Below are 23,763 nucleotides of genomic sequence, written 5' to 3'. Positions count from 1 at the left end.
TCCTCCTCCCTCAGCCTCCCGAGTGCTGGGATTACAGACGTGAGCCACCACGCCCGGCTTGAACATTTTTTCATATATTTATTTGCCATTAGTATCTCTTCATTAGAGAAGTGTGTATTCATCTCAGATGCCCATTTTTGGACTGGGTCTTTGAATTTGGGAGGGCTGATTTTTTTTTTTTTAATTCTTTATATGTCCTAGATAGAAGTCCTTTGTCTGAGGGGCAGTTGGCTAAACTTTTTCCCAATTGTGGGTTATCTTTTTACTTTATTGGTGATTTCTCTGGATGTGCCAAAACTTTTCAATAAGAGGAGATCCCAGTTGTTGATTCTTTCAAGTATTTCCCTTGCAGTTTGGTTTTTATTCATGAACTCTCTGCCTACCCTATGTCTTCAAGATTTTTACCTACTTTCTCTTCCAATAAATTTAGTGTTTCTGTTTTAATATTTAGATCTTTGATCCATTTTGACTTTAATTTACTGCGTGGTGAAAGACATAGGTCTAGTTTTAGTCTTCGGCATGTGGAAAGCAGTTTTTCCAGCACCATTTATTAAAGAGGCTATCTTTTTTCCATTGAACATGTTTGGCCCCTTTCTTGAAGATAAGCTGACTGAGTTTGTTTGTAGTTGTGTCTGTATCTTCTCATCTATTCCACTGATTTTCAGGTCTGTTTTTGTGCCAGTACCTTGCTGACTTTTCACAGTAGCTTTGTAATGTAATTTTAAGTCAGGAATTATGATGCCTCCTGCATTTTCTTTGTTTCCCAAAACTGTTTTTGCTATTCTAGGCCGTTCTGGTTCCAGATGAACTTTAGGAGTGTTTTCTCTAGATCTGTGAGGTATACTAATGGTATTTTAATTGGGATTGCATTGAATCTGTACAACAATTTTGGGAGTATGGCCATTTCACAATGTTGATTCTTCCAATCCATGAGCAAGGAATATCTTACCATTTTGTGATATCATCTTCAATCTCTTTTTCATAGTACTATAATTTTCATTGTATAGATCTTTTACTTCTTTTGTTAGATTGATTCCTAAATATGTCATCTTTTTAGATGCTATTGTGAAAGATGTGGTTTCCCTAATCTCTCTCTCAGTCTGTTTGTTACTTCTGTACAGAAATGCTATTGAATTTCAGTGTTCACTTTGTATCCAGCTACGCTACTGAATTTCATTATTAAATCCATGTGCCTTTTGGTAGAGTTTTTGGGGTCTTCTATGTAGAGTATCATGTCATCTGAGAATAATGACATTTTCACTTCTTCCTTTCCCATCCTTTCCTTTCATTTCTCTCTCTTGTCTAATTGCTGTAGTCAATATTTCCAGAACTATATTGAATAGAAATGGTGACAGTGGATATTCTTGTCTTATTGCTGATTTTAAAGTGAAGGCTTTCAATTTTTGACCATTTAGTATGATGTTAGCTCTTGGTTTATCATAGATGACTTTGATCAGCTTGAGGTAAAGGCCATCTATTCCTATTTTCTGTAGAGTTGTCAACATGAATGAATGTTGGACTTTATTGAAGGATTTTTCTGCATTGATAAAGATGATCATGTGATTTTTGTCCTTGTCTCTATTGACATGGTGTATTACATTGATTGATTTGCATATATTAAACCATCCCTGCATTCCTGGTATGAATCTCCCTTGGTCATGGTGTATAATCTTCTTAATGCCTTTTTGTATTCCGTTGGCTAGTATTTTATTGAGAATTTTTGCATCTATATTCATTAGGGAGATTGGTCTGTAGTTCTCTTTCATGGTTGGGTTTTTCTCTGGTTTTCGTATAAGAATAATACTTGCCTCCAATAATGAGTTGGGGAGAATTCCTTCCCTTTCAATTTCATTAAAGAGTTTGAGAAGAATTGGTGTTAAAGCATCCCTAAATTGCTTGTAGAATTCAGCTGTGAGTCCATTAGGAGACAGGCTCCTGTTCATTGGCAAGTTTTTAATTACATTCTCAATTTCACTGGCTGATATTGAGTTATTCAGGATTTTTATATCTTCTTCATTCAGCTTTGTTAATTCAGATGTAGATTCTAGAAATCTGCCCACTTCCTCTGTGTTTTCCATCCTAGGAGAGTAAAGATTTTCAAAGTAGGTATTGATGGTCTTCTGCATTTCTTCAGGATCTGTAGTGATTTCACCCCTTTCATTCCTTGTTGCATGTATTTCAGTTTTTCCTTTCCTTTTTTGGAAAAGGTTGGCTAGGGGTTTATCTGTTTTATTTTTTCTTTCAAAGAACCAACTCTTTGATGCATTAATTCTTTGTATTTTTTTTTTAGTCTCCATTGTGTTAATTTCTGCTCTGAGCTTTATAATTTCCTGCCATCTTTTGGCTCTGAGTTTGACTTGTTCTTTTTTTTCTAGGAACTTGAGGTGCAACATAAGATTGTTTATTTGTGCTTGTTCTGTTTTCCTGAAGTGGGAGTTCACCACTATAAATTTCCCTCTGAGGACTGCTTTCATTGCATCCCACAGGTTCCTGTAGGTTGTATCTCTATTTTTGTTTGACTGTAAATCATCTTTAATCTCTACTTTGATTTCATCTGTGACCCATTGGTTGTTCAGGAGGATGTTATTTAATTTCCAACTGTTTATGGAGTTTCTGTGTTTTCTTTTGTCATTAATTTTCAATTTCATTTCACCATGGTCTGATAGTATACATGGGATAATTTCAATTTCTTTGCATTTTGCTAAACATGTTCTATGTACTAGTGTATGGTCTATTTTAGAGAATGTCCTATGTGCAGCTGAGAAGAATGTGTATTCTCATGCTGTTGGGTGGAACACTCTGTAAAGGTCTACTGGGTTCACACATTTGGTTAAGTTCTGTTATTTCTTTCCCAATTTTTTGTCTAGTCAATCTATCTCTTTGTGACAGTGGTGTGTTAAAGTCCCCTGTTATGATTGTATTGCTACATATATCATTTTTCATGATTAGAGCATTTTAATATTTGTATAATTCCACCCAAGGTAGGGCATTTAGTAAATATACCTTTTCCTTAGGAAGCTATTCTGATCAACTAGAGTCAATCATATATTCTCTAATTCTACTTATGATTTTTAACATTATCCAGTTTATTCACAATTTACTACCCTATGTGCTGCTATTTTCTTAATATGGGAAATAAATCCATCCACATACATTTAGGAAAATTCCGTCTATACCAGCAACATTATAAATGGTATTATAGATGCTTTTCTTTATATCTTAGGTGTACTTGGGGTTAAATTTCATTATTTTAATATCCTTCCTTATTCCAGATAAAATGTAAATGATTTACAATGCTTCATGTTATAGAGAAATAAAAAATTATTGAAAATGAATTCTGAAAAATAATGCAAGGAACAAAGAAAGAAACAAAAACAAAGTTACATTGCAAGCAAATAATAGTGGAAATGCTACAAGCCCTCTGCAGACCATACAGACTTGACTTTTACCCTTTTAGGGCCAAAATGAAAAAAGCAAGCAAGCAAACACAGAAATAATACACTAAGTTATAAAGTTCACAAAACCAAATCACTTCTAGGAGAAAAACAGGACTATTTTTAAGTCTAATTCCAGATTAATGGAAAACATTTTGATCCTGTGGGATATCACAGAGAGGTCACCATGGAATTTAATAGATAAAGTGCTCCAGAGCAGCCAAAGTGTTACTTAGGATATGTTCTGAGAGTAGTCCCCATCAGTTTGCAGTAATGGAGCAAAGTTCAGAATATCAGGGGAACCTAAATTGCTTATCTGGCAGTCTGCAATGACTCAGTTAAGTTTTTGAAAAAAGTACTGACAAGTCTGCAGAGTAGAGCTACCTGGGTCGATAGTTAAACACAGCCCTTTCCTCCAGAAGGCTGGGTAGGGCTTACAATGAGGAAATCTGAAAGTTTCTGTCACCAGTTCAAAAAATTGCTAGTATTTATGGCATTTTTTGCATCTGTTGAGTTTTTGGGCATTGAATGAATGGCAATTATACAATGAACTCTTCACACAGACCCTTTAAGGCCAGTATAGTAGCTTTTCCATTGTAAGGATGAGTTTCCTAAAACTTGGAGAGGTTGGATAATTTCTAGAAAGACACAGGTAACAGTTGTGGACTTTTAATCTCATCTATCAAACTGTAGCAAACTGAATTTCCTGTTACATTTCTTCTCAGAAGGGAAACCTAAGTAAAAACTTAACTATTTTTTCTTGGCGGTGAGCTGAGTTTACAAGGTAAGAAATTCTCATCAAATGATAGGTTAAGTTTGACTCATTCACACTTACAAGCGGGTAACTGAAAAGATAGCTCTAGTAATAACCTCAGTATAAAAAATAAAATAAAAGTGAAGCTAACCATGAGTAAACATCTGTTTCAGCTGTATAATTACTTCAGTAAAACCCTTACACATTATTTCTCTTAGTGCAAATGTTTCTGGCTAAAACTAATTAAACTATTATATGTATCTACATAAGGTGATATTGTAAATTTTAATTTAGGGGTATTTACTAAAAGTAAGTTGGTTGAAGAATAAATATAACTGAACTAATTGTTTATTGACACTATTATTTATTATTTAAATTAAAATTCTATGTATAAAAGAAAAAATAGTTAAGTATGCTTTTCAACACTTATTCTAAGAAAGCTGTTAGATAAACTGATTTATAACAGACACTAGAATGTGCTAGAAAACTGAAATGTTTACATAAAAAGATTTTGTTAATTATGCTGACATATGTCTTAACAAATTTTTAGCATTTAAAAGTGCTTCCAAAAGTAAAGTAATTATATAAGTATTCTTATTATGTTTTAGAGCTTTAAAGCTATAGTGGAAAAATAAACCCTAAATTAAAATTTAGGTTTTATTCATTGACTGTAATTAATACCTTAATTCATATACACATAATGCAGTTTTCCAGAGACAGTGCATTGACTATTCAGTTTTTGTTTTTGTTTTTGTTTTTCTTCCATTACCAGGAATCAAAATCATAACCTTGCACTTGCCAGGAAGGTGCTGTGCAGCTGAGCTAAATCTCCAGCCCCTCACTGACTATTCTGAAGAAATTTGTTGTAATCTAATACTATGCTGCTATATATTTTATTGTCCTATCCATATTTTATACAGATACATTGCTACCAAAATTTTAAATTCAGGTCTTTTTTTTTTGTGAAAAACAAAAAGTAAATAAAGTGTTTTTTTCATGGTTAGTCACCTTTAATTCATCCTTTTAAATTAAATTTAGTAATTATGTTCTCATTTATTTTTTTCTCTGATAAAAGCTATATAATATTAAAACAATATGTGAACAATTTTAGAAATGTCTTTCTGTGTGTATACAGATTGATGAAGAAACAATATTGTTAAATTTCCAACAGATTGAATGTTTTCATTTGAAAAGGATAGGTCGATATGATTGCTTATTCCAGTAATTCCAGCACCCCAGGAGGCTGTAGCAAGAGGATTTCGCCTTTCAGCCCAGTCTGAGCAACTTAGTGACTTAGTGATGATAGAGGAGAAATAAATGTAACTCTCAACCTACTAGAGGTTAGATACACCGAGTTCATGTTCCCCAAAATTGAAGAACGAACTCCAAGGAAAAACAGAGGTTAAGTTTAAGCAATATTTATTGAAAAAGATAGCTTCTGAGAGACAGGATGGGATAAACACACTTTTTAAAGGAAGTTTTATAGAGCAAAATCACGAGGTGGGTACAACAAAACTATGATCAACCAATAAAATTGCAAGCATAGCCATTTAGGCAAATTAATCCAAGGGGAAAACAGGTCATGTAACTAGCGTACATGTTTTAAAAGAACAAGGACTTTTCTAAGAAATGAATCAGATCCTGGTCCACTACCGGGTTGACTGATCTCTAGCGAGGCTTTATTGGACCAGGTAATACTAATGATAGTATATTGCTTATCCCTTCATGAAGCATGTAGCCCTGGTCATTCCCTCTTTGTCTTGAGAGCTGACCTCCAACACATTCACCTCCAACCACAGCTGTTATGTGTTCTCATCCTCTGCACTGACTCCTTTAAGGGCTCAACCATGTATGATTGCCTGTAACATTTCTACCTACTGTCTGTAATAGTGAAATGCTATCTTAAAATCAAAACTAAAAACTGGTAAGGGTGTAGGTCAGTACAAAGACTCTGTGTTATCTCTCTCTATGTCTCTGTTTTCCTCCTTCCCTCCTGCCTTATCTCCCCCTATGTCTCTCTCCTCTCCCTTTCCCTCCCTCCCTCTCTCTTTCCTCTGCCCCATATCACATAGCCTCCACCTTTCTATGCATGAATGCAAAGCTGTAGAACTAAGACAGATGGCCTGTCCTGTGTACCTCACTTAGGGTAAGCAATGGTCTCAAATTTTTACTGCCTTGACTCAGTCTTGCAATGTTTATATGAGCCTAATGAAGTCACAATATTTTTGTTGTTGTTGTTCATGGCACAGAGCACTGCCTAACACAGTGGGCACTATATGTGTGTGGGTTCTTGAGTGAGTGAGTGTAGTCATTCTAATCTTGAATTAATGCATTTATTTTTCGTACTTCCCAACACATTTTGTACTCTGCTGACTCCAACATGTTCCTTTCTAACACGAAATTCTTTTTGTTAAGTGTATTGTACCCATTGTTTAATACAGAGCTTCCGTGTCCTCAAATAATCTTTTCTAGATCATATTATCTAACGATAAATGTTCTCTTCACCAGCTTCAAAGCACCCATTATCTAGACCATTTTATTATGTACTCATTTCCATTTAATCTTGTCCTGACTTTGAGCATTTCGAACTTTTGAAATGTAACTTTCTCACTTTAAATAGATTTATAAAGACTTTACTTCTTAAAAGTGATTTGAGATTTGAAATAAAACAAAGAGAAAAATACAGAGATGTTCCATGTAACCCCTGCATCCACCTGACACAGCCTCATCCACTTTATCGATATTTTCTCCTATAGATGGTGCATTTGTGATATCCTCATCACTCAATATTTCTTTTAGGAATGTCCATAATTTCTTTTAGGATCACTCTTCACATTGACAATGTATGAATTTAGATAGTATTTATTGAAATATAACCATTGTGCTATCATACAAATATTTCAACTGCTCTGTGCTTCTTCTGTTCATATCTTTCCTATCCAATCCCTAACTACTCAAATTTTTACTTTATTATAAGTTTCGTGTTTCTAGGATGCTGTAAACAATTGAACCTCTGTGTCTGTGTGTTCCACATTTATGGATCAACCAAATCTGAATCTGTCTATATTGATTATGTATAGGCTTTTTCTTGTTATTTTCCCCTAAACAATTCATTATAACAAATCTTTATATAACATTTAACTGAACCTAGTAATGCATAGTATTCCACTGACAGGATATGCCATGGTTTATCCATTCACCTACTTAAAGACATCTTTGTTGCTTCCCAGTTTGCAGTTGTATTCATGGGAAATTTAAATGGCTAATCTGAATTTGCAGACTATAAATTTCTATATAATTCTGTAGTAATCATTGCTACTTTAAGCAGTATGCAAAATGTAAGATCAGTAGAATAACAAAGACAGATTTACTAGAGAATACTGCAACGATACAAACTTTGTTGCCATGAAATAATTAGAAAACTAGTTAGTAATTTAGTACTGCTATACTTCAGATTAAAAACATGCATACAGTTAGTTCTAATGCCCAAGAAATTGACTATGTCCCACTTCAGCAACAGATATATATTGAAAGACTGTTGGGAGCTTACGATAATAACAGAATGGAAGACAGTGTGGGTTAGGGGTAATACTAAGGGAAGCTATAAAGGCCTAAATCACAAGAACTATATAATTTCTTTATGTACAGTGTCAGTCTTGCAACACTGTTGTACCTCGCAGAGATAAAGTCCAAACATTTTAAATTTTTTTTTTATCTTTGACTTAAAAACTAAATTTGAAAGAATGAGTGGCCTGGTTGAGATTGCATGCAGTCTTTCTCGGTAAGAGACTAGGTCAGGCAGAGACCAGTGATTAATGTTCTATTAGATTTGACTGTTGAGGACAAGGTTAATTTATCAAACACAAATCAGGAAGTTTTTAGGGAAAAAACTTACATGCTGGTTAGGGAGAAAATGCCCTCTTTTGTGGATTTTATGAGGGATAAATGCAATTTCTGTGTTGCAGGCAGCATAGTCCTAAAGTGCTTGTATTTATCTGTGATTGAGCAACTGATTGAAGTAGCACTCTGACCTTCACTTGCCAAGACACAGGTTGGCATTTCATTACCAAAATGAGGAGGGAAAAAAAATCTTCAGTTTGGTAGGCCTTGTTTACTGGCATTGTTAGTGGCAGAGAAAGAAAAGGTTTAGATGTTATTATTTTGCAATTCTCTTGAGTAATTTTAAATTATACTTTAGTAGTGCTAACCAGAGTTCACACATATTAAGTGACAGAAAAGTGATAAATAGAAGTTGTCCCTCTTGGCTGTTTCACACTGCATCTTAGCTTGGGCTGACATAACATTATACACTGGGTGGTTTTAATAGCAGAGAATTCTTTTTGCACAGTTCTAGAAATCTGTGGCAGTCCAGTATCAGGTGCCAGCCAAATGGGTGGCTGGTGGGGGCTCTCACCTTTGGGTGAAGACAGATGCTTTCTTACTGTGTGCAGTTCTTGTGTCTCTGGAGTGAGAAAGAGTTTTGGTGCTTCTCTGGGTCACATCTTTATCACCTTTTTCAACCTTAGCTATTCCTTGGAAGAGCCCATGTTCAGCTCCCTGGGTGTTAGGAATTTTCCATATTACATTTGAAGGGACAGAAGCATTAGGTCCCTAACACTGTAGCAGCAGGAAGAGGACAGATGTATATTACTATGTTTCTTTTATAGACTGCTATAATTCCTTTGCACATTACTTCACTAGTTGATACATGCATTCATTTTGAAAGACTAAATAGCACCATAAAGTACATTTTTTAGCTGTGCACCTGTATTATGCATCAGATGAAGACAAGTCTGGATTTAAGAGAAAAGATATGGTATTCAAATGGGTTATTGCAAGAGCAGGGACAGGAATAATATGTTAGTAGAAGGGGCCTGTCATAATGGGACAATTCTCTACCCAAGAGATCTGCAAGTCTTTCAAAGGTTAGTAAATAAGGACCTCAGGTTGGGAAGTAAGATGGTCAGGGCTGGTACATATTTCAGTGGCAGAGCACTTTCCTAGCATACGTGAGGCCTTGCATATCCCCAGCACCACCACCACTAAAATAATACAATAAAATAAAACAAAACAAAATAAAATAAAATTAGGGAAATAAGACGACCAGAGAATGAATTATAGGAGAGATATTTATAGATAATTTGCATGTGTTTTAGGCTAAGGAGAGTTGACCTGTGAGGCTCTAATAAATGCCAAAGTCGTATAGGAATAAACACCTGCAGGAAACAGGACCCATTCAGACCACAGTAGGAAACTCCAGAATGACTTTTTCACAGTATTTCATGTTCTCCTCCCCTTCTTCCTCCTTCCCCCTTCTCTCTTTGCCTGCATCTCCTCCTCTTTTCCTCTTCCTCTTCCTTCTCTTATTTCTGGGTTTGCATTAGAAAGTGCTTTTTTCAAGTATCTTCAAAAGTATTTATAGTACTAAGTGGCAGTGTTTAATTTCCAATTTCTTGGGGTGTCAGCTCTCTTTAGCACCAGGTCAGCTTTTACACTACCTTTTATGTGGCACTGCCACATGAAAATTTTTCTGAAATACAGAACACTAGACTTAAATACAAAACCTTTCAGGACATTCAAGGAGCCTCAGGGAAAGCGTACAAGAGATGTATGTTTAATATTCAGTACAAAAGAGAGTAGAAGAACCAGCCTGAACTCAAAAGATTTGCCCTTTCTTAAAAGTCATCTATTTCTTGATGCACACTTCAAGGAAGATAAAAAAGTAAATTGATCTGTAAGTTTTACTCTTGCTTTTATGCTTTGTTACAAGAATAATAATGTATACTAATTAACCTTAAAAAGAACCAACAAAAAATAAAATGAACAACCACAAAAAGTAGCATATATTTAACTCCACCTGTAATTAATATAAATATTTGTTCAACTAAGTGTTGCCTCTTTGGGTCTATTTTATAATATTACTTCCTCTTACAAATAAGTATATATTTAAGCAGGAATAAGAGTAATGTAGACAATACAATTTGATTATTTGTCTCATATATGACTAATAGAGCGTAAATTCTGTCTACTTACCCTAACTTATTGAGTAGGCTACTTAATGAAACCCATATCTACTTAAATTGTTTACAAACTAGCTTAGCCTATTCTATGCTCAGCCCCTACTTCTGGCCCTGCTCCCAACATACTACCAAGTAAACCTCTTTTAAATGTAAAATTGTTTGTATTGCCTCACTATTTTAAACTTAGAAGTGAATTTTTATTTTATGCAGAATGAAGTGTCCTTCAAGTCCTAATTATCGCTTTACGATCTGTCCCCAGCTTTCTGTACTCCATTTGTGTGCTGGGGCATCAGATTATGTGTATAAGCACTTAGCTATTCCTTTTTCCTAGAATATCTTTCACAGAACATCCACATCACTAATCATCTCCTTTTATCAATTATTAATTTCTGAGCAATCCATTTCCAGAACACTTTCACTAATTTTACTGTTTCACTATATGTTATCTTATCCAATTGATGATAGGTCGCTTGATGTTAGAAGTTTTTGTTCATTCACTGGTACATTGTACATGTGCACATCAGTGTGAGACTCCTGAGAAGCGTGGAGTGAATACACGTTAAAGAATAAATGACTGAAAATATTCTGACTTCCTTACTTGAGTTTTGCTGCATGTAATTTTATTAAATTCTCCATCTAATACTTTTAAATTAAAATGTAGAAAAACTTGTAAGATTTTTCCTAAAGAATTTAAAAGAGATGAAATAGAGTTAGATACATATTTTGTGATAACTCTATTATTTTTGTTTACTATAAATGAAGCAAAATAATACATAAAGAAGAAGTTATAAATACTAAACTCATATCACTGTACATATCTCTGCTATGCATGTGGCATGATATAAACATTACATATTCGATGAATACATTGAAGATTACCTATATATCTACACCCCCACACGTACTTTCTATCTATACATATATATCCACATACATATAAATGTACATATATACTGAAATACATATACACAAAAATATATAATGGATATAGAGCTAGAAAATACTTGGTATGTACATGTAAGTAATAGTTGGAAAGACATTTTCTTAAAATATGTTCTCATTTAAAAAACATAGAATTTGGTTTTACATTTTTTTAGAAAAAAATACAGAAAAAATTCAAATTAAGCCTCTTCACCACAAGATATTCTTCATCCTCAAAAGATTGCTAAGACCTTAAGAAAAAAATGTTCTAAGAAGACATTGTTTTGTTTGATTTAATTTTTTAGAAATTTATTGATTTATGATAGTCCAATATATGAAGTAATTAGCACAATTATATTTTTACCCCTAAACTAATGTTTTATTCACATACAGTAGTGCAGTATTGCACTGAAATATATGTAAAGGCACAGTCTCAATAAACATGTGTATTCATTGCAGTTTGTCTATTCTGTTTATATATAATAGATTCCATTGCTTCTTAGGAAGCAATGCCTATATGCACCGCAGAAGTTCTGAGTTGTTCAGCTGAAGTGTCGGTACAGGGAGCTGCCCTCTTCTATGTATTTAACCATGTGCTCACATTTATTTTTAATTTGTGCATTAACATCAGTGAGAAATATACTTTGTTAACATTTCTACGAGTTAAATATCTTGAAGTAGATCCAAGGAACACCATTGCTATTCTAAACAGCCAAATTCATATCGATATTAATAATTATATCTTATGGAACACTTACAATCTAGTGAAACCTGAGCAGATATTTGTGTAAAAGTAGTAATTTATTTCATACATACAAAACTCCACTTTTTTGTTTGTTTGTTTGTTTGTTTGTTTTTTGATAACAGGAATCAAATCCATGATGTCAGGCTTGCCAGGCAAGCGCTTATGCCGCAGAGCTATATACCCAGCCATACATAATTCCATATAGGAGATAACTTTTCTAGCTTTATATTTAAGGAAATTAAGAATTTGAGAACATAATTACTTGTCTAAACTTATATAATGGTTAAATAGAAAGGTTGAGAACAAAAAGCAGATCTCTATGCTCTTTAATGCTTTGTTATTCCTTTCTGTATAGATAAACTGTCACATGATGTAAGTTGACACAAGACCTTTCTTTTTTTTTTAAATGAGCATAAATTTCTCAGAAAAAAAAACACCCTAAAGCATAAGTTGAATAATGTTAGATTGTTAGATTAGTCTAGGTATCCTAGTACATCCACTGAACTGTTTTCAACTTCTAACTGAAGTTTGCAAAGTGGATTTACTCCACTTTCTTTTTTCCACAACTTTATTTTTCTGCCAGGAACTCGGAACAGTTAATGCTTAATTTTTTTCTGATCAATTTTGCATGCCTATACCTGGCAATCTGAACAACTACTTTGAAGATAACAATATGCAATATAACAGCAATTGGTGATTTTCTATCATCTTGTTTTGAAATTCTGTATCATTTTTAATGTTTTTGTATTCTCTTTAAAAAGAAAGAAAGAAAGAAAGAAAGAAAGAAAGAAAGAAAGAAAGAAAGAGAGAGAGAAAGAAAGAAAGGAGAGAGAGAAAAAAAAGAAAATAAAGAAAAAGAGAGAGAAAGACTAAAGTGAAGAGAGTATTGAGTGTTGGGTGCTGAGAGAGAAGGAAAATAATGAATAATACACTTCAATAAGACAGCCATCAACTGTTCGGGTCTACAGAAATGTGAAAGCAAATGGACAAAGTATTTCACTATCATTGTTAGTGTTCCGTAGCATCTCCTCCAAAGTTTAGTATCATGACTGTTTTCGTAATAAGGGCCAACCAGGCAAATACAACACTGTTAAAGGAAAATATTTTTTAACAGAGCAGAAAGTAGGTCAATTTCATATCTAAAGCAAAAGTTATTTTCAGATGTATTAACAGAATTTAAAATATGTTATTCCTTGGAGAAAATAATAGATGGATACGAAAAGGAGCATGAAATCTACAGATAATTTTAAATTATTTATCACATATACTTATAAATTATTATTAATTCACATTTACTTATAAATAATATGTATTCTACTATTCATCTATAAAGGTTAGTAGCATAGTTTTTAATAAGAAAAAGGACACTAAAGAAACTGTCACTTTTGGACATTCACACAGCAAGTATTTACATGGTAATAATTTGTATTTTCAATTAAAATCAATGCAATTAGGAATAAATGTACTTTCCAGAAAATTACCTTTTAGTTAGTATTTCTCTCTTTGCAAGCACATATAATTTCTCTCTATAAGACAGTGTGTCTTTTAGTTGTTTACATTCACCTAAATAGCTTTTGTGATTTGCATGTGATAGACTTATTTTAACGTTATAAACTTACCTTTGCAATGTGCATACACATTCACTTACGATTATGATGCTTTAAAAATCTTTATACCCTTAGTAAAGAAGGTATCTTAATCTTGATCACAGCATGCAGCTTTGTGTCATAAGCTATAGTTTCTGGTGGAATGTGTAATTTATGACTTCCACCATGTAAAGTCAAAAGTCTCAAGACTCATGCTTCTATTAAAGTGTAGACAGCTTTTTTTGTACAAGATACTTGGCATTTCCCATGAGCTACGTCAAAGTTCAAATGATATTATAAATTTGAAACTCTGGACTTAAATAGGACATGGTTGATGACCTCTTTTTAACCTTGTCTGGTGCCCAGCATCATTGGGAGTTAAATGCTAAAAAGAAGAAATAGATTTGTTTTCTGGAGTTCATGTTCACTAAGCAGCACAAACTTGGCTGTCAACATTTTTCATTACTAAACTTCATTTCAAGTTTAAGGTGATTTGTTTTTCCCAGTAAGCCTATCAGAATATCATGTTTGTACTTTCTTTGATTTACAGGATTTTGGATCGCTATGTTCAGGACCAAATCCCTGGTGCCAAGGTTGTAGTGGAGTCCATTGGTGCTCGCAGGCATGGTGACGCTTTTTCTCTAGAAGACTACACCAAATGTGACCTGACTGTCTATGCAATCGATCCCCAAACCAACAGAGCTATCGACAGAAATGAGCTTTTTAAGTAAGTACTTTTCATTATCTGCAGCACCTCTCCAATTGCAATAGAACACATAGGTAATTCCAATACAAAGCTTTGAGTGTAAATAAAGTTTAAAATCCACTAAAATGTGAAAATGAAGTATAAGCAATAAATCAGAGAGAAAACCTATAACCTTCATACTAAGATTTCAGGTATAAGCACAGACTAAAGGAACTTCAAAGGGGAGAGTCTGGTTCTGACAGAAGAGGGTCTGTTATGCTTGTGAACAAGGAACAGCTCTTTGAGGTGATTTCATACTAACACACCATTCTTGCTCCAAGGCCCTGGCTATTTAAAGGACATGCAGACTCTGAAAGAGGCAGTTTTCCTGCAATAATTGCAGCAAACTAGAATGTTAAGAGGCAATCCAGCTTTCGTACAGTTCTATTGAATTAGCAAAAATAGTGTCTGATTTTTCCCTTGACTTGAGAATGAAGGGCAAGGAGATAATCACTTCCATTCAGTCTCTACATGCTGTGATTTCATCCACGGTGAATGTGAACATTTGAGGTGTAAATCTTAAAAAAACAAAGTGGAGAATCCTAAAATACTACTACACATTATTCATTGTGTTATTCTAGTACAGACTTTTTAAAACAAATTTTAATCTGTTAAATGTTTACTTTTTTGTAGTGATACCTACCTACTGTCCATTAGATACTTAGAATGTAATTCCACTTAAATTTAAACATGTTTATTTAAAAATGTGTTGATATGTAAATATATGTATATATCCCAAATATTTTACATGTGAATGTATACACACACATATTCACACAATATGCCAAAATTCATAATTTCATAATTGAATTTTTCTGTCTGTACATACTAAACAGCATATAAATATTTCATGCTCAAATTTAAATGTATGTGGTATTGATGTGTGTGTACATTTACAGTGATCCCTCACCTGTTGTGGGAGTTACATTCCAGAGACTCCTGCAATAGATGAAAATCCATGCAGTAGGGGCATTATATTTATTATTGATATATTCTTTAAAGCTTTATAAACCCTTCTCACACTGCTATAAACATTTCCCACACTCTTTTTTTTAGTTTTTTGTACCAGGAGTTGAACTCAGGACCTTGCACTTGCCAGGCAGGCACTTGTGCCGCTGAGCTATATCCCTGGCTTCCCACACTCTTATAAGCACTTCATATGCTCTTAAATACAAGGAGAGATGCTAAACATATGGGCACAGTGCGGGAGAGCAAACAGATGCTATGGTCACTGAACCAATCAGCGCCCAGGATATAGAACATAGTGCTATGGTTGTTTGCTTTCCATTCCATCAGCCAACAGTGTGCCGTGTACAATCTCATGTTGGTAAACTTGCACAATCAGTAGTGGGTACTGTATTTCCATTGTGTACAGTACAGTATTCATCGACTGATGAAATTCATACTGTATTTTATTTTGATTTAATATTGTTTCAATATGTTTGAATTAACACTTTTTACATTTATATATTGTTTTAAATTTTAAGCAAAATCATAAATATTATATAAATACCTATATATCGCAAAATTCTGCGATATAGAGAAAACTCCACAATACAGATTAAACATATTTGTTTGTAGAACCCCTGATATAGTGAAGCTGCAATAAGTAAACCATGATATAGCAAGGGACAACTGTATTTCATAAGTATACATTTATGCATTTTGTAACAGAAACTTTAAATTCTGAATTTAGTTTAATTTTAAATCTGTTTGACAATGACATAGTGATGTAATAACAATATAGTTTAAAATAGCCTTAGTTGCTAAATATATTAATGATTAGTTTATCTTAATATGTTTTGGGGTCATGTGCAAGACAGTATAGTAACTATATGGGGAAATACTAAGGTTTAAGAATCACCATCAACATGACACAACATTTGATACAATAAGCCAACTTTTGTGTATCTTATTAATTTAAAAAAAATGTATTTAGGATTAGACTTACAAAGTAATTTATATGTTCTATTAATATTATTTACACTTCTCTTCTCTGTTAAAAAGTCTCCCTGTATTCTGTTTTTTACATAATTTTTGAAAGTTTGGTAGTAGATTGAGTTTAGAAGGAATTTTGTAAATATAAAAGCATATATTTTTGGGTAGTTTACTAGCATGAAAGAGTGAAATCGTGGTGATTCTCATTTAAACTGTGCTGGCAATCATTTTGGTAATAAAATATCTGGGGATAAGCAAGAGAGAATGTTGATAAAAAAAACTCATATTGAGAAGAAATGAGAGTAGTTATGAATTATTAAGATTTTTGCCTTAGCATTTTTCACCTTGAAATACTAGCTGAGAAATACTGATCTAATTTAAACCCTTGAATTGTTTAAAGGATGTAAATAAAAATATAGTATATATTCTATAATGTATAACATATATTCCAAGTCTGAAGGTGCACAGGCATTTTCAATTCTTCTGTAGCAATAAAAATTATTTAAAATTTAGTTTTTAACAAAAAGTAAGTATGTCAGAATATTACAATTGTTGCCTAATCCCTGGACTGGTGGAAGTAGGGTAATTTTCTCAATTTCTTTTTATCCTGAAATCTAACACTGTGAAGATAGAATCCTTAGGCCAGAAGATTCGAAAAAAAACCATAGTAATTACTCTAGTAATTTCATTTTTATTTTTTCAAATGATTTTAAATACATGAAATAAAAAGCTGGTAAAGACCTGACAAAGACTCAAATAAATTTTGTTCATGCATTCATTCATTCATTTATTCAGTGCTAGTATATATTCAACCCAGGGCTTCCACACTAAACTATATCTCAATCCTTCTTTGAAAAAAAAAAGAAAAAAAAAAAACTTTAAAAGAGGCCCTTGCTAAGCTATTTGTTATCCAGGCTGGACTCCAACTTGTGACATTCTTTCTCAGTCTGCCAGAATGCTGGAATTATAGGCGTGTCTCACACTGCCTTGTTTAGAATGAGTTTCATTGACATGTTAATAATTTACTTTGTTTGGCCAGATTACTGATATTCTGAATTTTCTTACTTTTGGATATGTAATGTGCTTAAATTTCTTCAATAAATGTACATTTTTAATCTTGTTTTTATCTCTTTCTAATGATCTGAGCTCAATGGATTCACACTTTGTTTGTTCCTTTGCTTTTTTAAAAATTTTTACTTCCAGAAAGTTTTCAGATATTCTCTCTAAATATTTTAGTCACCTTTACTCAGATGTTATTCATGGATTTACAATTCATTCATTTAAAGTGTGTAATACAGTATTCCTTAGTAAATTCACAAAGTGGTAGAGCTATCACCACAATCAATTTTAGAACATTTTTATTCATATAAAACAGAAATTCATGTCTATTAGTAGTTATTCCCTGTTTTCCTGACTCCCCACACTTGTGTCAAGCAGTTACTTAATTTCTTTCTGTCTCTATACATTTGTTTGTTCTAAATACATTTTAAAATATCTTTTAAAATAATATTTATATTGTTAAAGTATCCTTATTATCACACATGATCTTCAGCTGCAGTGTAATCTATGAAAATAGCAACATTTTTCACGGTAACAGAAAAAATGTCCTAAAATTAACATGGAATCAGAAAACATACAGATAACCAAAGCAATCTTGAGGAAAATGAACAAAGCTGGAAGTATCTAACCTGACTTGCAAATATACGGTACTGCAAAGCTATAGTAGCCAAAGCAGCATGTTCCGCATAAAACAGGCACACAGAACAGTGGAAGACAATACGGAAACAAAAATAAATTTACACATTTACACCCAGCTGATTTTCAGCAAAAATTCCCGAGAACTTCCACTTGGAGAAAGAATGAACACTTTTGTGGGAAAACTGAGTATTTCCCAATATTTTTGTGTTCTACTTTCTTTTTATTTTCTTTCCAGGATTCCAATTAGAATCTTAAGTCTTCTCACAGTTTTTTGCATGCTCTGTCCTTCCCAGCCCACTTTATTCTTTGCATTTTAGTTTGGATAATTTTTATTGCTTTGCTTTAAAGTTTAAAGATTCATCCCAGGGATATAGCTCAGTGGCACAAATGCCTGCCTGGCAAGTGCAAGGTCCTGAGTTCAATTCCTGGTATCAAAAAAGAAAAAAAAGTTTGAAGATTCATCTGAGGAAGCCTATTTATCAGTTCTTTAAAGAAATTTTTACCTTTGTATCTTTTTAGGTAGAAATCTCTTGCATTCCTATTAAATGATTTCATATATTTTCCAACATTCTACAGAATTTGTGCATTGGTCCAGGCATGTTTCATACTTCTTACTACATTAGGTATTGTATTACTCAGAGTAGTAACAAAGTTCCTGGGTTCTGTCATTTTATGTATCTCTTTAAAATGCTATATTTGCCTATAAAAACCTCTAGCTTATCTTTCTTTATAGCTGAGTAAGTACTCCATTGTATAAAAACACCACATCTTTTTTTTATCCATTCATCAGTTGATGAGCATTTGGGTTGTTTCCAAGATTTAGCTTTTACAAATTGTGCTGCTATAAATATTGGTGCACATATATGTATAGGTAAATGGATGCAATTAGAGACCATCCTCATTAGTGAAATAAATCAGATCTGCATGTGTGAACATAGTATTGTCTTCCTAGTATAAGAAACTGAAAGAGTAGATGAAATCTGAAAAGTACAGTAGCTATTGTGAAAAGGGAAAAAAATGCTGAAAAAGAAAAAATAACTGGGATGAGGGAAAGGAGTAAAAAAAGAAGGAAGGGAAAGAAAAAAATATATATGAAAGCTAAGATAATTGTACTACTAATTTCTATTGGTTTATTGAAAAGAGCAGTTAATGTTTAATTGTTTGATCAATCTTGCATGCCTATATCTGGTAATCTAAGCAACTACTTTGAAGATAACAATATGTAATACAACACCGTTGCTAATTTCCTATCGTCTTTTTCTGAAATTCTGTATCGTTTTTATTGTTTTTGTTATTTTTTGTTCTTTTCTTTTTAAAATAAAAAAAGTGATATTTTGGGAGGTTGTATGTTTTTCCCTGACAATTGTTTTAATTGGGTTGAATGCCAGACATGTTTGGAAGAATAGTGTGTAGTGAAATACAGGCTTTCATAGCAGTACAAAACACATCATATGTGCCTGATATAATGGCAAAAACAATGAAACCAGATTCACCATATTGTAAGGAAAAGATGTTGCAATTCAAGCATATTTAGCCTAGGGAAGTTGTTGCAAACATGGAAACAATCTGTAATTTAGAGCAGATTTGGGCTCAAAAGTGTTCAATTCTTCTTGTAAACATTAGTTCTTCTGAAAACATTAGATTCATTCTTGAATTGAGAAGTAAGGAAAGTTGTACTTCCTTTTTATAAGTTTTAGAAAATTTAATCTGACAAAAATGCAAAATATATGGTACATTTCTTGATTAAATCAAAACTATGATATCAAAATTGAATGAAGAGATATCAAAAGTTCAGGAGTCAGTTATCTTGACTCACTATAAGGTTATCTAAAAGTGTTCCCCAGTTTTAAAAGGGTAAGAAAAAAAAAAATCAGATTTTCAGTAAGAAAAAAGAAAATGTCACTGGCTGAATGTGGCTTAACTGCCTGCATGGGTTTTGGAAAGGCTGTTTGGTGAATCTAATATTCAAACACATTTACATTTTATAGCAGAACAAGTTACTTATAATTTAGTATCAGTTTCCAAGACAGTCTGTCTCTTCTGATATTTGATTGATATAATAATTGTGGCAAAGATTTTAGGATTTTTAAAAGCATTATTACTGATAAAATCCCTAAAGATTGTTAGCTGCTAGAATATTAGACCAAGGAGGTCTCATCACACAACTTACCTGTTTTATGAGACCTACTTGGCTCTGGAATAACAAATTAAACTTCATCCAACTGTAGTAAAATTTTATTTCACGTATTATAGACATTAACATTAGATTAAGAAAGTTGTATTTCTGAGAAATGGGGCTGTTGTTTTGTAAAATGACTAGCAAATCTTCCTTATGTGGTTTGGATATGAAATGCAGAAATAGAGTAAATTGTAATCTTGCATATAAATTTTGCATAGTAGGAATGTTACCCCGCAGTTAATAAACATCCTCTCTTTCTGATTCTTCCCAGTTTAAATAATATATTTATTTTGATAAAATTCTTAATCTTCATTTCAACTAGAATCTCTTCGCCTAATGAACAATTCAACCAAAATGGCTAAATTTAAATTAACATCTGAAAATGACTTAGCAAAATTATTATAAGAAATACAATTTTCATCTCAAAAGCAGATCTGTAAAGCAAAACAAAGCCATCCTAATTGTCTTATGTTGTAATATGGAAATTTTAGTTAAGAAAATATGCAGCTTCAGAATAAGATTGGATGATCTGGACCATTAGGGTTCTTAAACTAGAAGACTAATACATTATCTAGTGGAATTCATGTCTAATAACATGCATTCCCTGTTTACATATAGTAGTTCTGAACAGGTATTAAGTAAATTCAGAATCACCATGTTCACTCTACTATGAGAACATGAAATGCCAAAAAGGGCAAATTACAACTGACTGTAAAAAATATTCAAGCACTACATTTTGTTAAATTTTCTTTATTTAGTTGATACATAGAAACATAAAAATCATACAACAAAACATAAAAATATATAATATTTAAATCGTACTAAAGATATCTTCTCAAACACATTTTATAATTTTATATATTTAAATATCCTTTACACTTTTTTAAAAACCTATGTAAAATCCTTCTATATTTATTAAATGTACAATGAATTGTTATTATTATATATATTGTACAATTGTCCAGCTTCTTGTGCCATTGTACACCAGGATTTCTTCCTTATCTCTATAACTTGGTGCCCATGAATCAAAATTTCCCCATTCCTCCTACACCCCCTCCATTACCTCTAGTAACTTCCATTGGAAATTTAGGGTGAAATTTAGGCCATTTAAAATTTTCACATTTCTTTGTGTTCTCCATGATTTCAACAAAAGTGTTATTTTAGGTACTGAGAAACATAATTTAAAAACAATATTTTCACTTTTATACATTTTAATCACATATATTATAGAAATATTTATTAATTCAAAAGAATTAAATACAAATTTATCAAGATGTTAGTGGTAATTATAATTGAATTTGCTCAATGGACTATATATACTTTTGTAATCATTGAACTTCTTGGTATTTCTGTTTCTATGTTAAGGTCTTTGATCAAATACAATTCTCAAAAAAATAAAGTATAAGATATACTGGTGTAAAAAAAGATACATTGGGGTATGGTGCTATTAAGAATACAATTGTGGCATCAGTATGTTTGATTATAAGGATTACACAAACATTCTCCAAGAATTTAAAATCATACCTCTTAATCACAATATAAAATATATATCAAAGGGTCCAAAGTAGTAATATAAAATAATTATTTCTTGATTCTTCTCGCCCCAGTGCAATACTTATAATTGGGATTGCATTACTTAAAAGAAAGGTGTGTAAGAAATCTGGAATTAAATTTATTGCTAATTTCTGTCATTCTGATATGCTATCTGCATCATTTATTTAATTCTTTTGTTCCTAGGTAGAAAAATAATTTATTATTGTTTACCATAAAAACATTGTTTTAATTTCAATGTTGAGACTCTGAACACTTAAAATAGTATAATAAAAAACAAATACTGATTAAGAGTTGAGTTGGTGTCCTAAATTTGTTTCCATAATTGCAGAAATTTCCACCTTGGTTAAATAAGTACTGTAAAGTTCTGTGTTTATGTTATACTATAGGCAGAATAAGACAAAATGCATGAGTGTAATTTTAAATTATGCTGTATATTTTCAGAGTATTATATTTTACTCCCTCTGAACAACTTACCAGTGTAAATTATGTCAGTATAGTGATAGTATGTTCAATGCTATTGATAATTAGTTTTCTTTAGTCTGTAATTATATTCTGAAAAGTCATTGTGATTAATATCTTTGACATTTGTGTAGAGATGCGTACTCTTTATCACACATCTATTTTATGGATATATTCTTTATTTATAATACTTGACTGAGTTTCTATATCAGTGAAAGAAAATATTAACAGATTTTACAAAAATATTGTATTTTAAAACAGATTTTTCTAATATCATTAATTTTATTGTTTATTTAACAACAAAGGTTTTTGGATGGCAAGCTGCTGGATATCAACAAAGACTTCCAGCCACATTATGGGGAAGGAGGACGCATACTGGAGATCCGCACGCCAGAGGCAGTGACCAGCATTAAAAAGAGAGGAGAAAGTTTGGGTTACACAGAAGGGGCCTTGCTGGCCTTGGCCTTCATCATCATCCTCTGCTGTATTCCTGCCATCTTGGTAGTCTTAGTCAGCTACCGACAGTAAGTATCCAAGGATGCTAAACATGGAAAGCTTCCCAAGAACTATCTGTGATAATTGCTTTGTGGTTGTAATAATAAATTGATAGTGCAACCATTCTGGGTTTGTTATAATGCTCTAAATCACCTTCTTCAAGATAAAAGAAGATGATACAAACTTCCCATGCATTGCTCATAACTGGCGCTATGTCTCTGTGCTCCTAAATGCTCTCACCCAGTAGGAGTGTCAGGGTATTTCATTCTTTGTTCACTGTCTTCTGATTAAGAGCTTCTAGGAGAAGGTTATTGGTACAATGAAGAAAAGTTAGTGGAATGTCATATTGTCCTGATTGGTGTTATCCATACACTTACATTGACCTCTGTGCAGGTGACCAAAGTCTTACATTCTTCACATTACCATGTTTTAAATCACTGTAAAATTACAGCCCACCTCTCATATGTCCATGTGTCTTCTTCCTGAGTAGTTTCAGAACTGTCTTGTAATGTCTGACCTCATATTTTGAGAATATGTAACCTTAGTTTTTCCATTTCTTATATTCAAATACTTTCATTTGCAATATCTGTGTATTTTGAAAATTCAACTTTGTGCCTTCAAAGTAACCTAGTAATCATAACTATTTTAAATACTTGCATCTAATATGGATTATTCATATGAACAGTTTTTTTGTTTTGTTTTGTTTTGGGTTTTGGTACTTGAAATTGAACTCATGACCTCACACTTGCCAAGCAGGTGTGTACCATTGAGCTATATCCCTGGCCACTTAATGTGGATTATGAATGTAACTTTTTTTGACATTAGGTATGGGAAAATTTGTGATTGATGGTTACACATTTTAAATGTATCTCTCTACTGATGAGAGTCAAAACTGGGAGTGTGGTTAACAAGAGAGGTAGATATGAGGGTGCTACAAAAAGAAATTATATAATAAGCAACATAAATCTTATAAATGACTGAATTTAATGAACAGTAAGAAATGAGGTGTAACTGCTGTTCTTTATCTCTTGAAAAACCTACAAGGAAAGTACTAAAATATTTCTTTTATACTCTTATACTATAATCTTTGCTCTCAAAAATACTCTTACATTGTTATCTTTGCTTATCAAAAATATTCCCCATCATCTCAAAAACATCTATCCTCTTATTGTTGACACTTTCTGAAGCAGTGCTGGAAGTACTTTGTAGTGAGTACCTTTACTTGTGCTGTCCTG

General features: G+C 32.6%; 1 protein-coding gene across 1 annotated transcript in view; it reads left to right on the top strand.

The window, feature by feature from the left end:
• Pcdh15 (protocadherin-related 15) overlaps window positions 1-23,763 on the top strand; it is a 759,655-nt gene that overhangs the window by 727,745 nt on the left and 8,147 nt on the right. The window contains exons 30-31 of the mRNA XM_013514752.1: window positions 14,011-14,187; window positions 22,339-22,557. Coding sequence (XP_013370206.1) covers window positions 14,011-14,187; window positions 22,339-22,557 — 396 coding nt within the window. The remainder of the gene's footprint in view (window positions 1-14,010; window positions 14,188-22,338; window positions 22,558-23,763) is intronic.

This window comes from Chinchilla lanigera, unplaced genomic scaffold (genome assembly GCF_000276665.1).
Source record: "Chinchilla lanigera isolate Chin_1 unplaced genomic scaffold, ChiLan1.0 scaffold00024, whole genome shotgun sequence".
NCBI lineage: Eukaryota > Metazoa > Chordata > Mammalia > Rodentia > Chinchillidae > Chinchilla > Chinchilla lanigera.
This window is presented reverse-complemented; position numbering and strand designations above follow the sequence as displayed.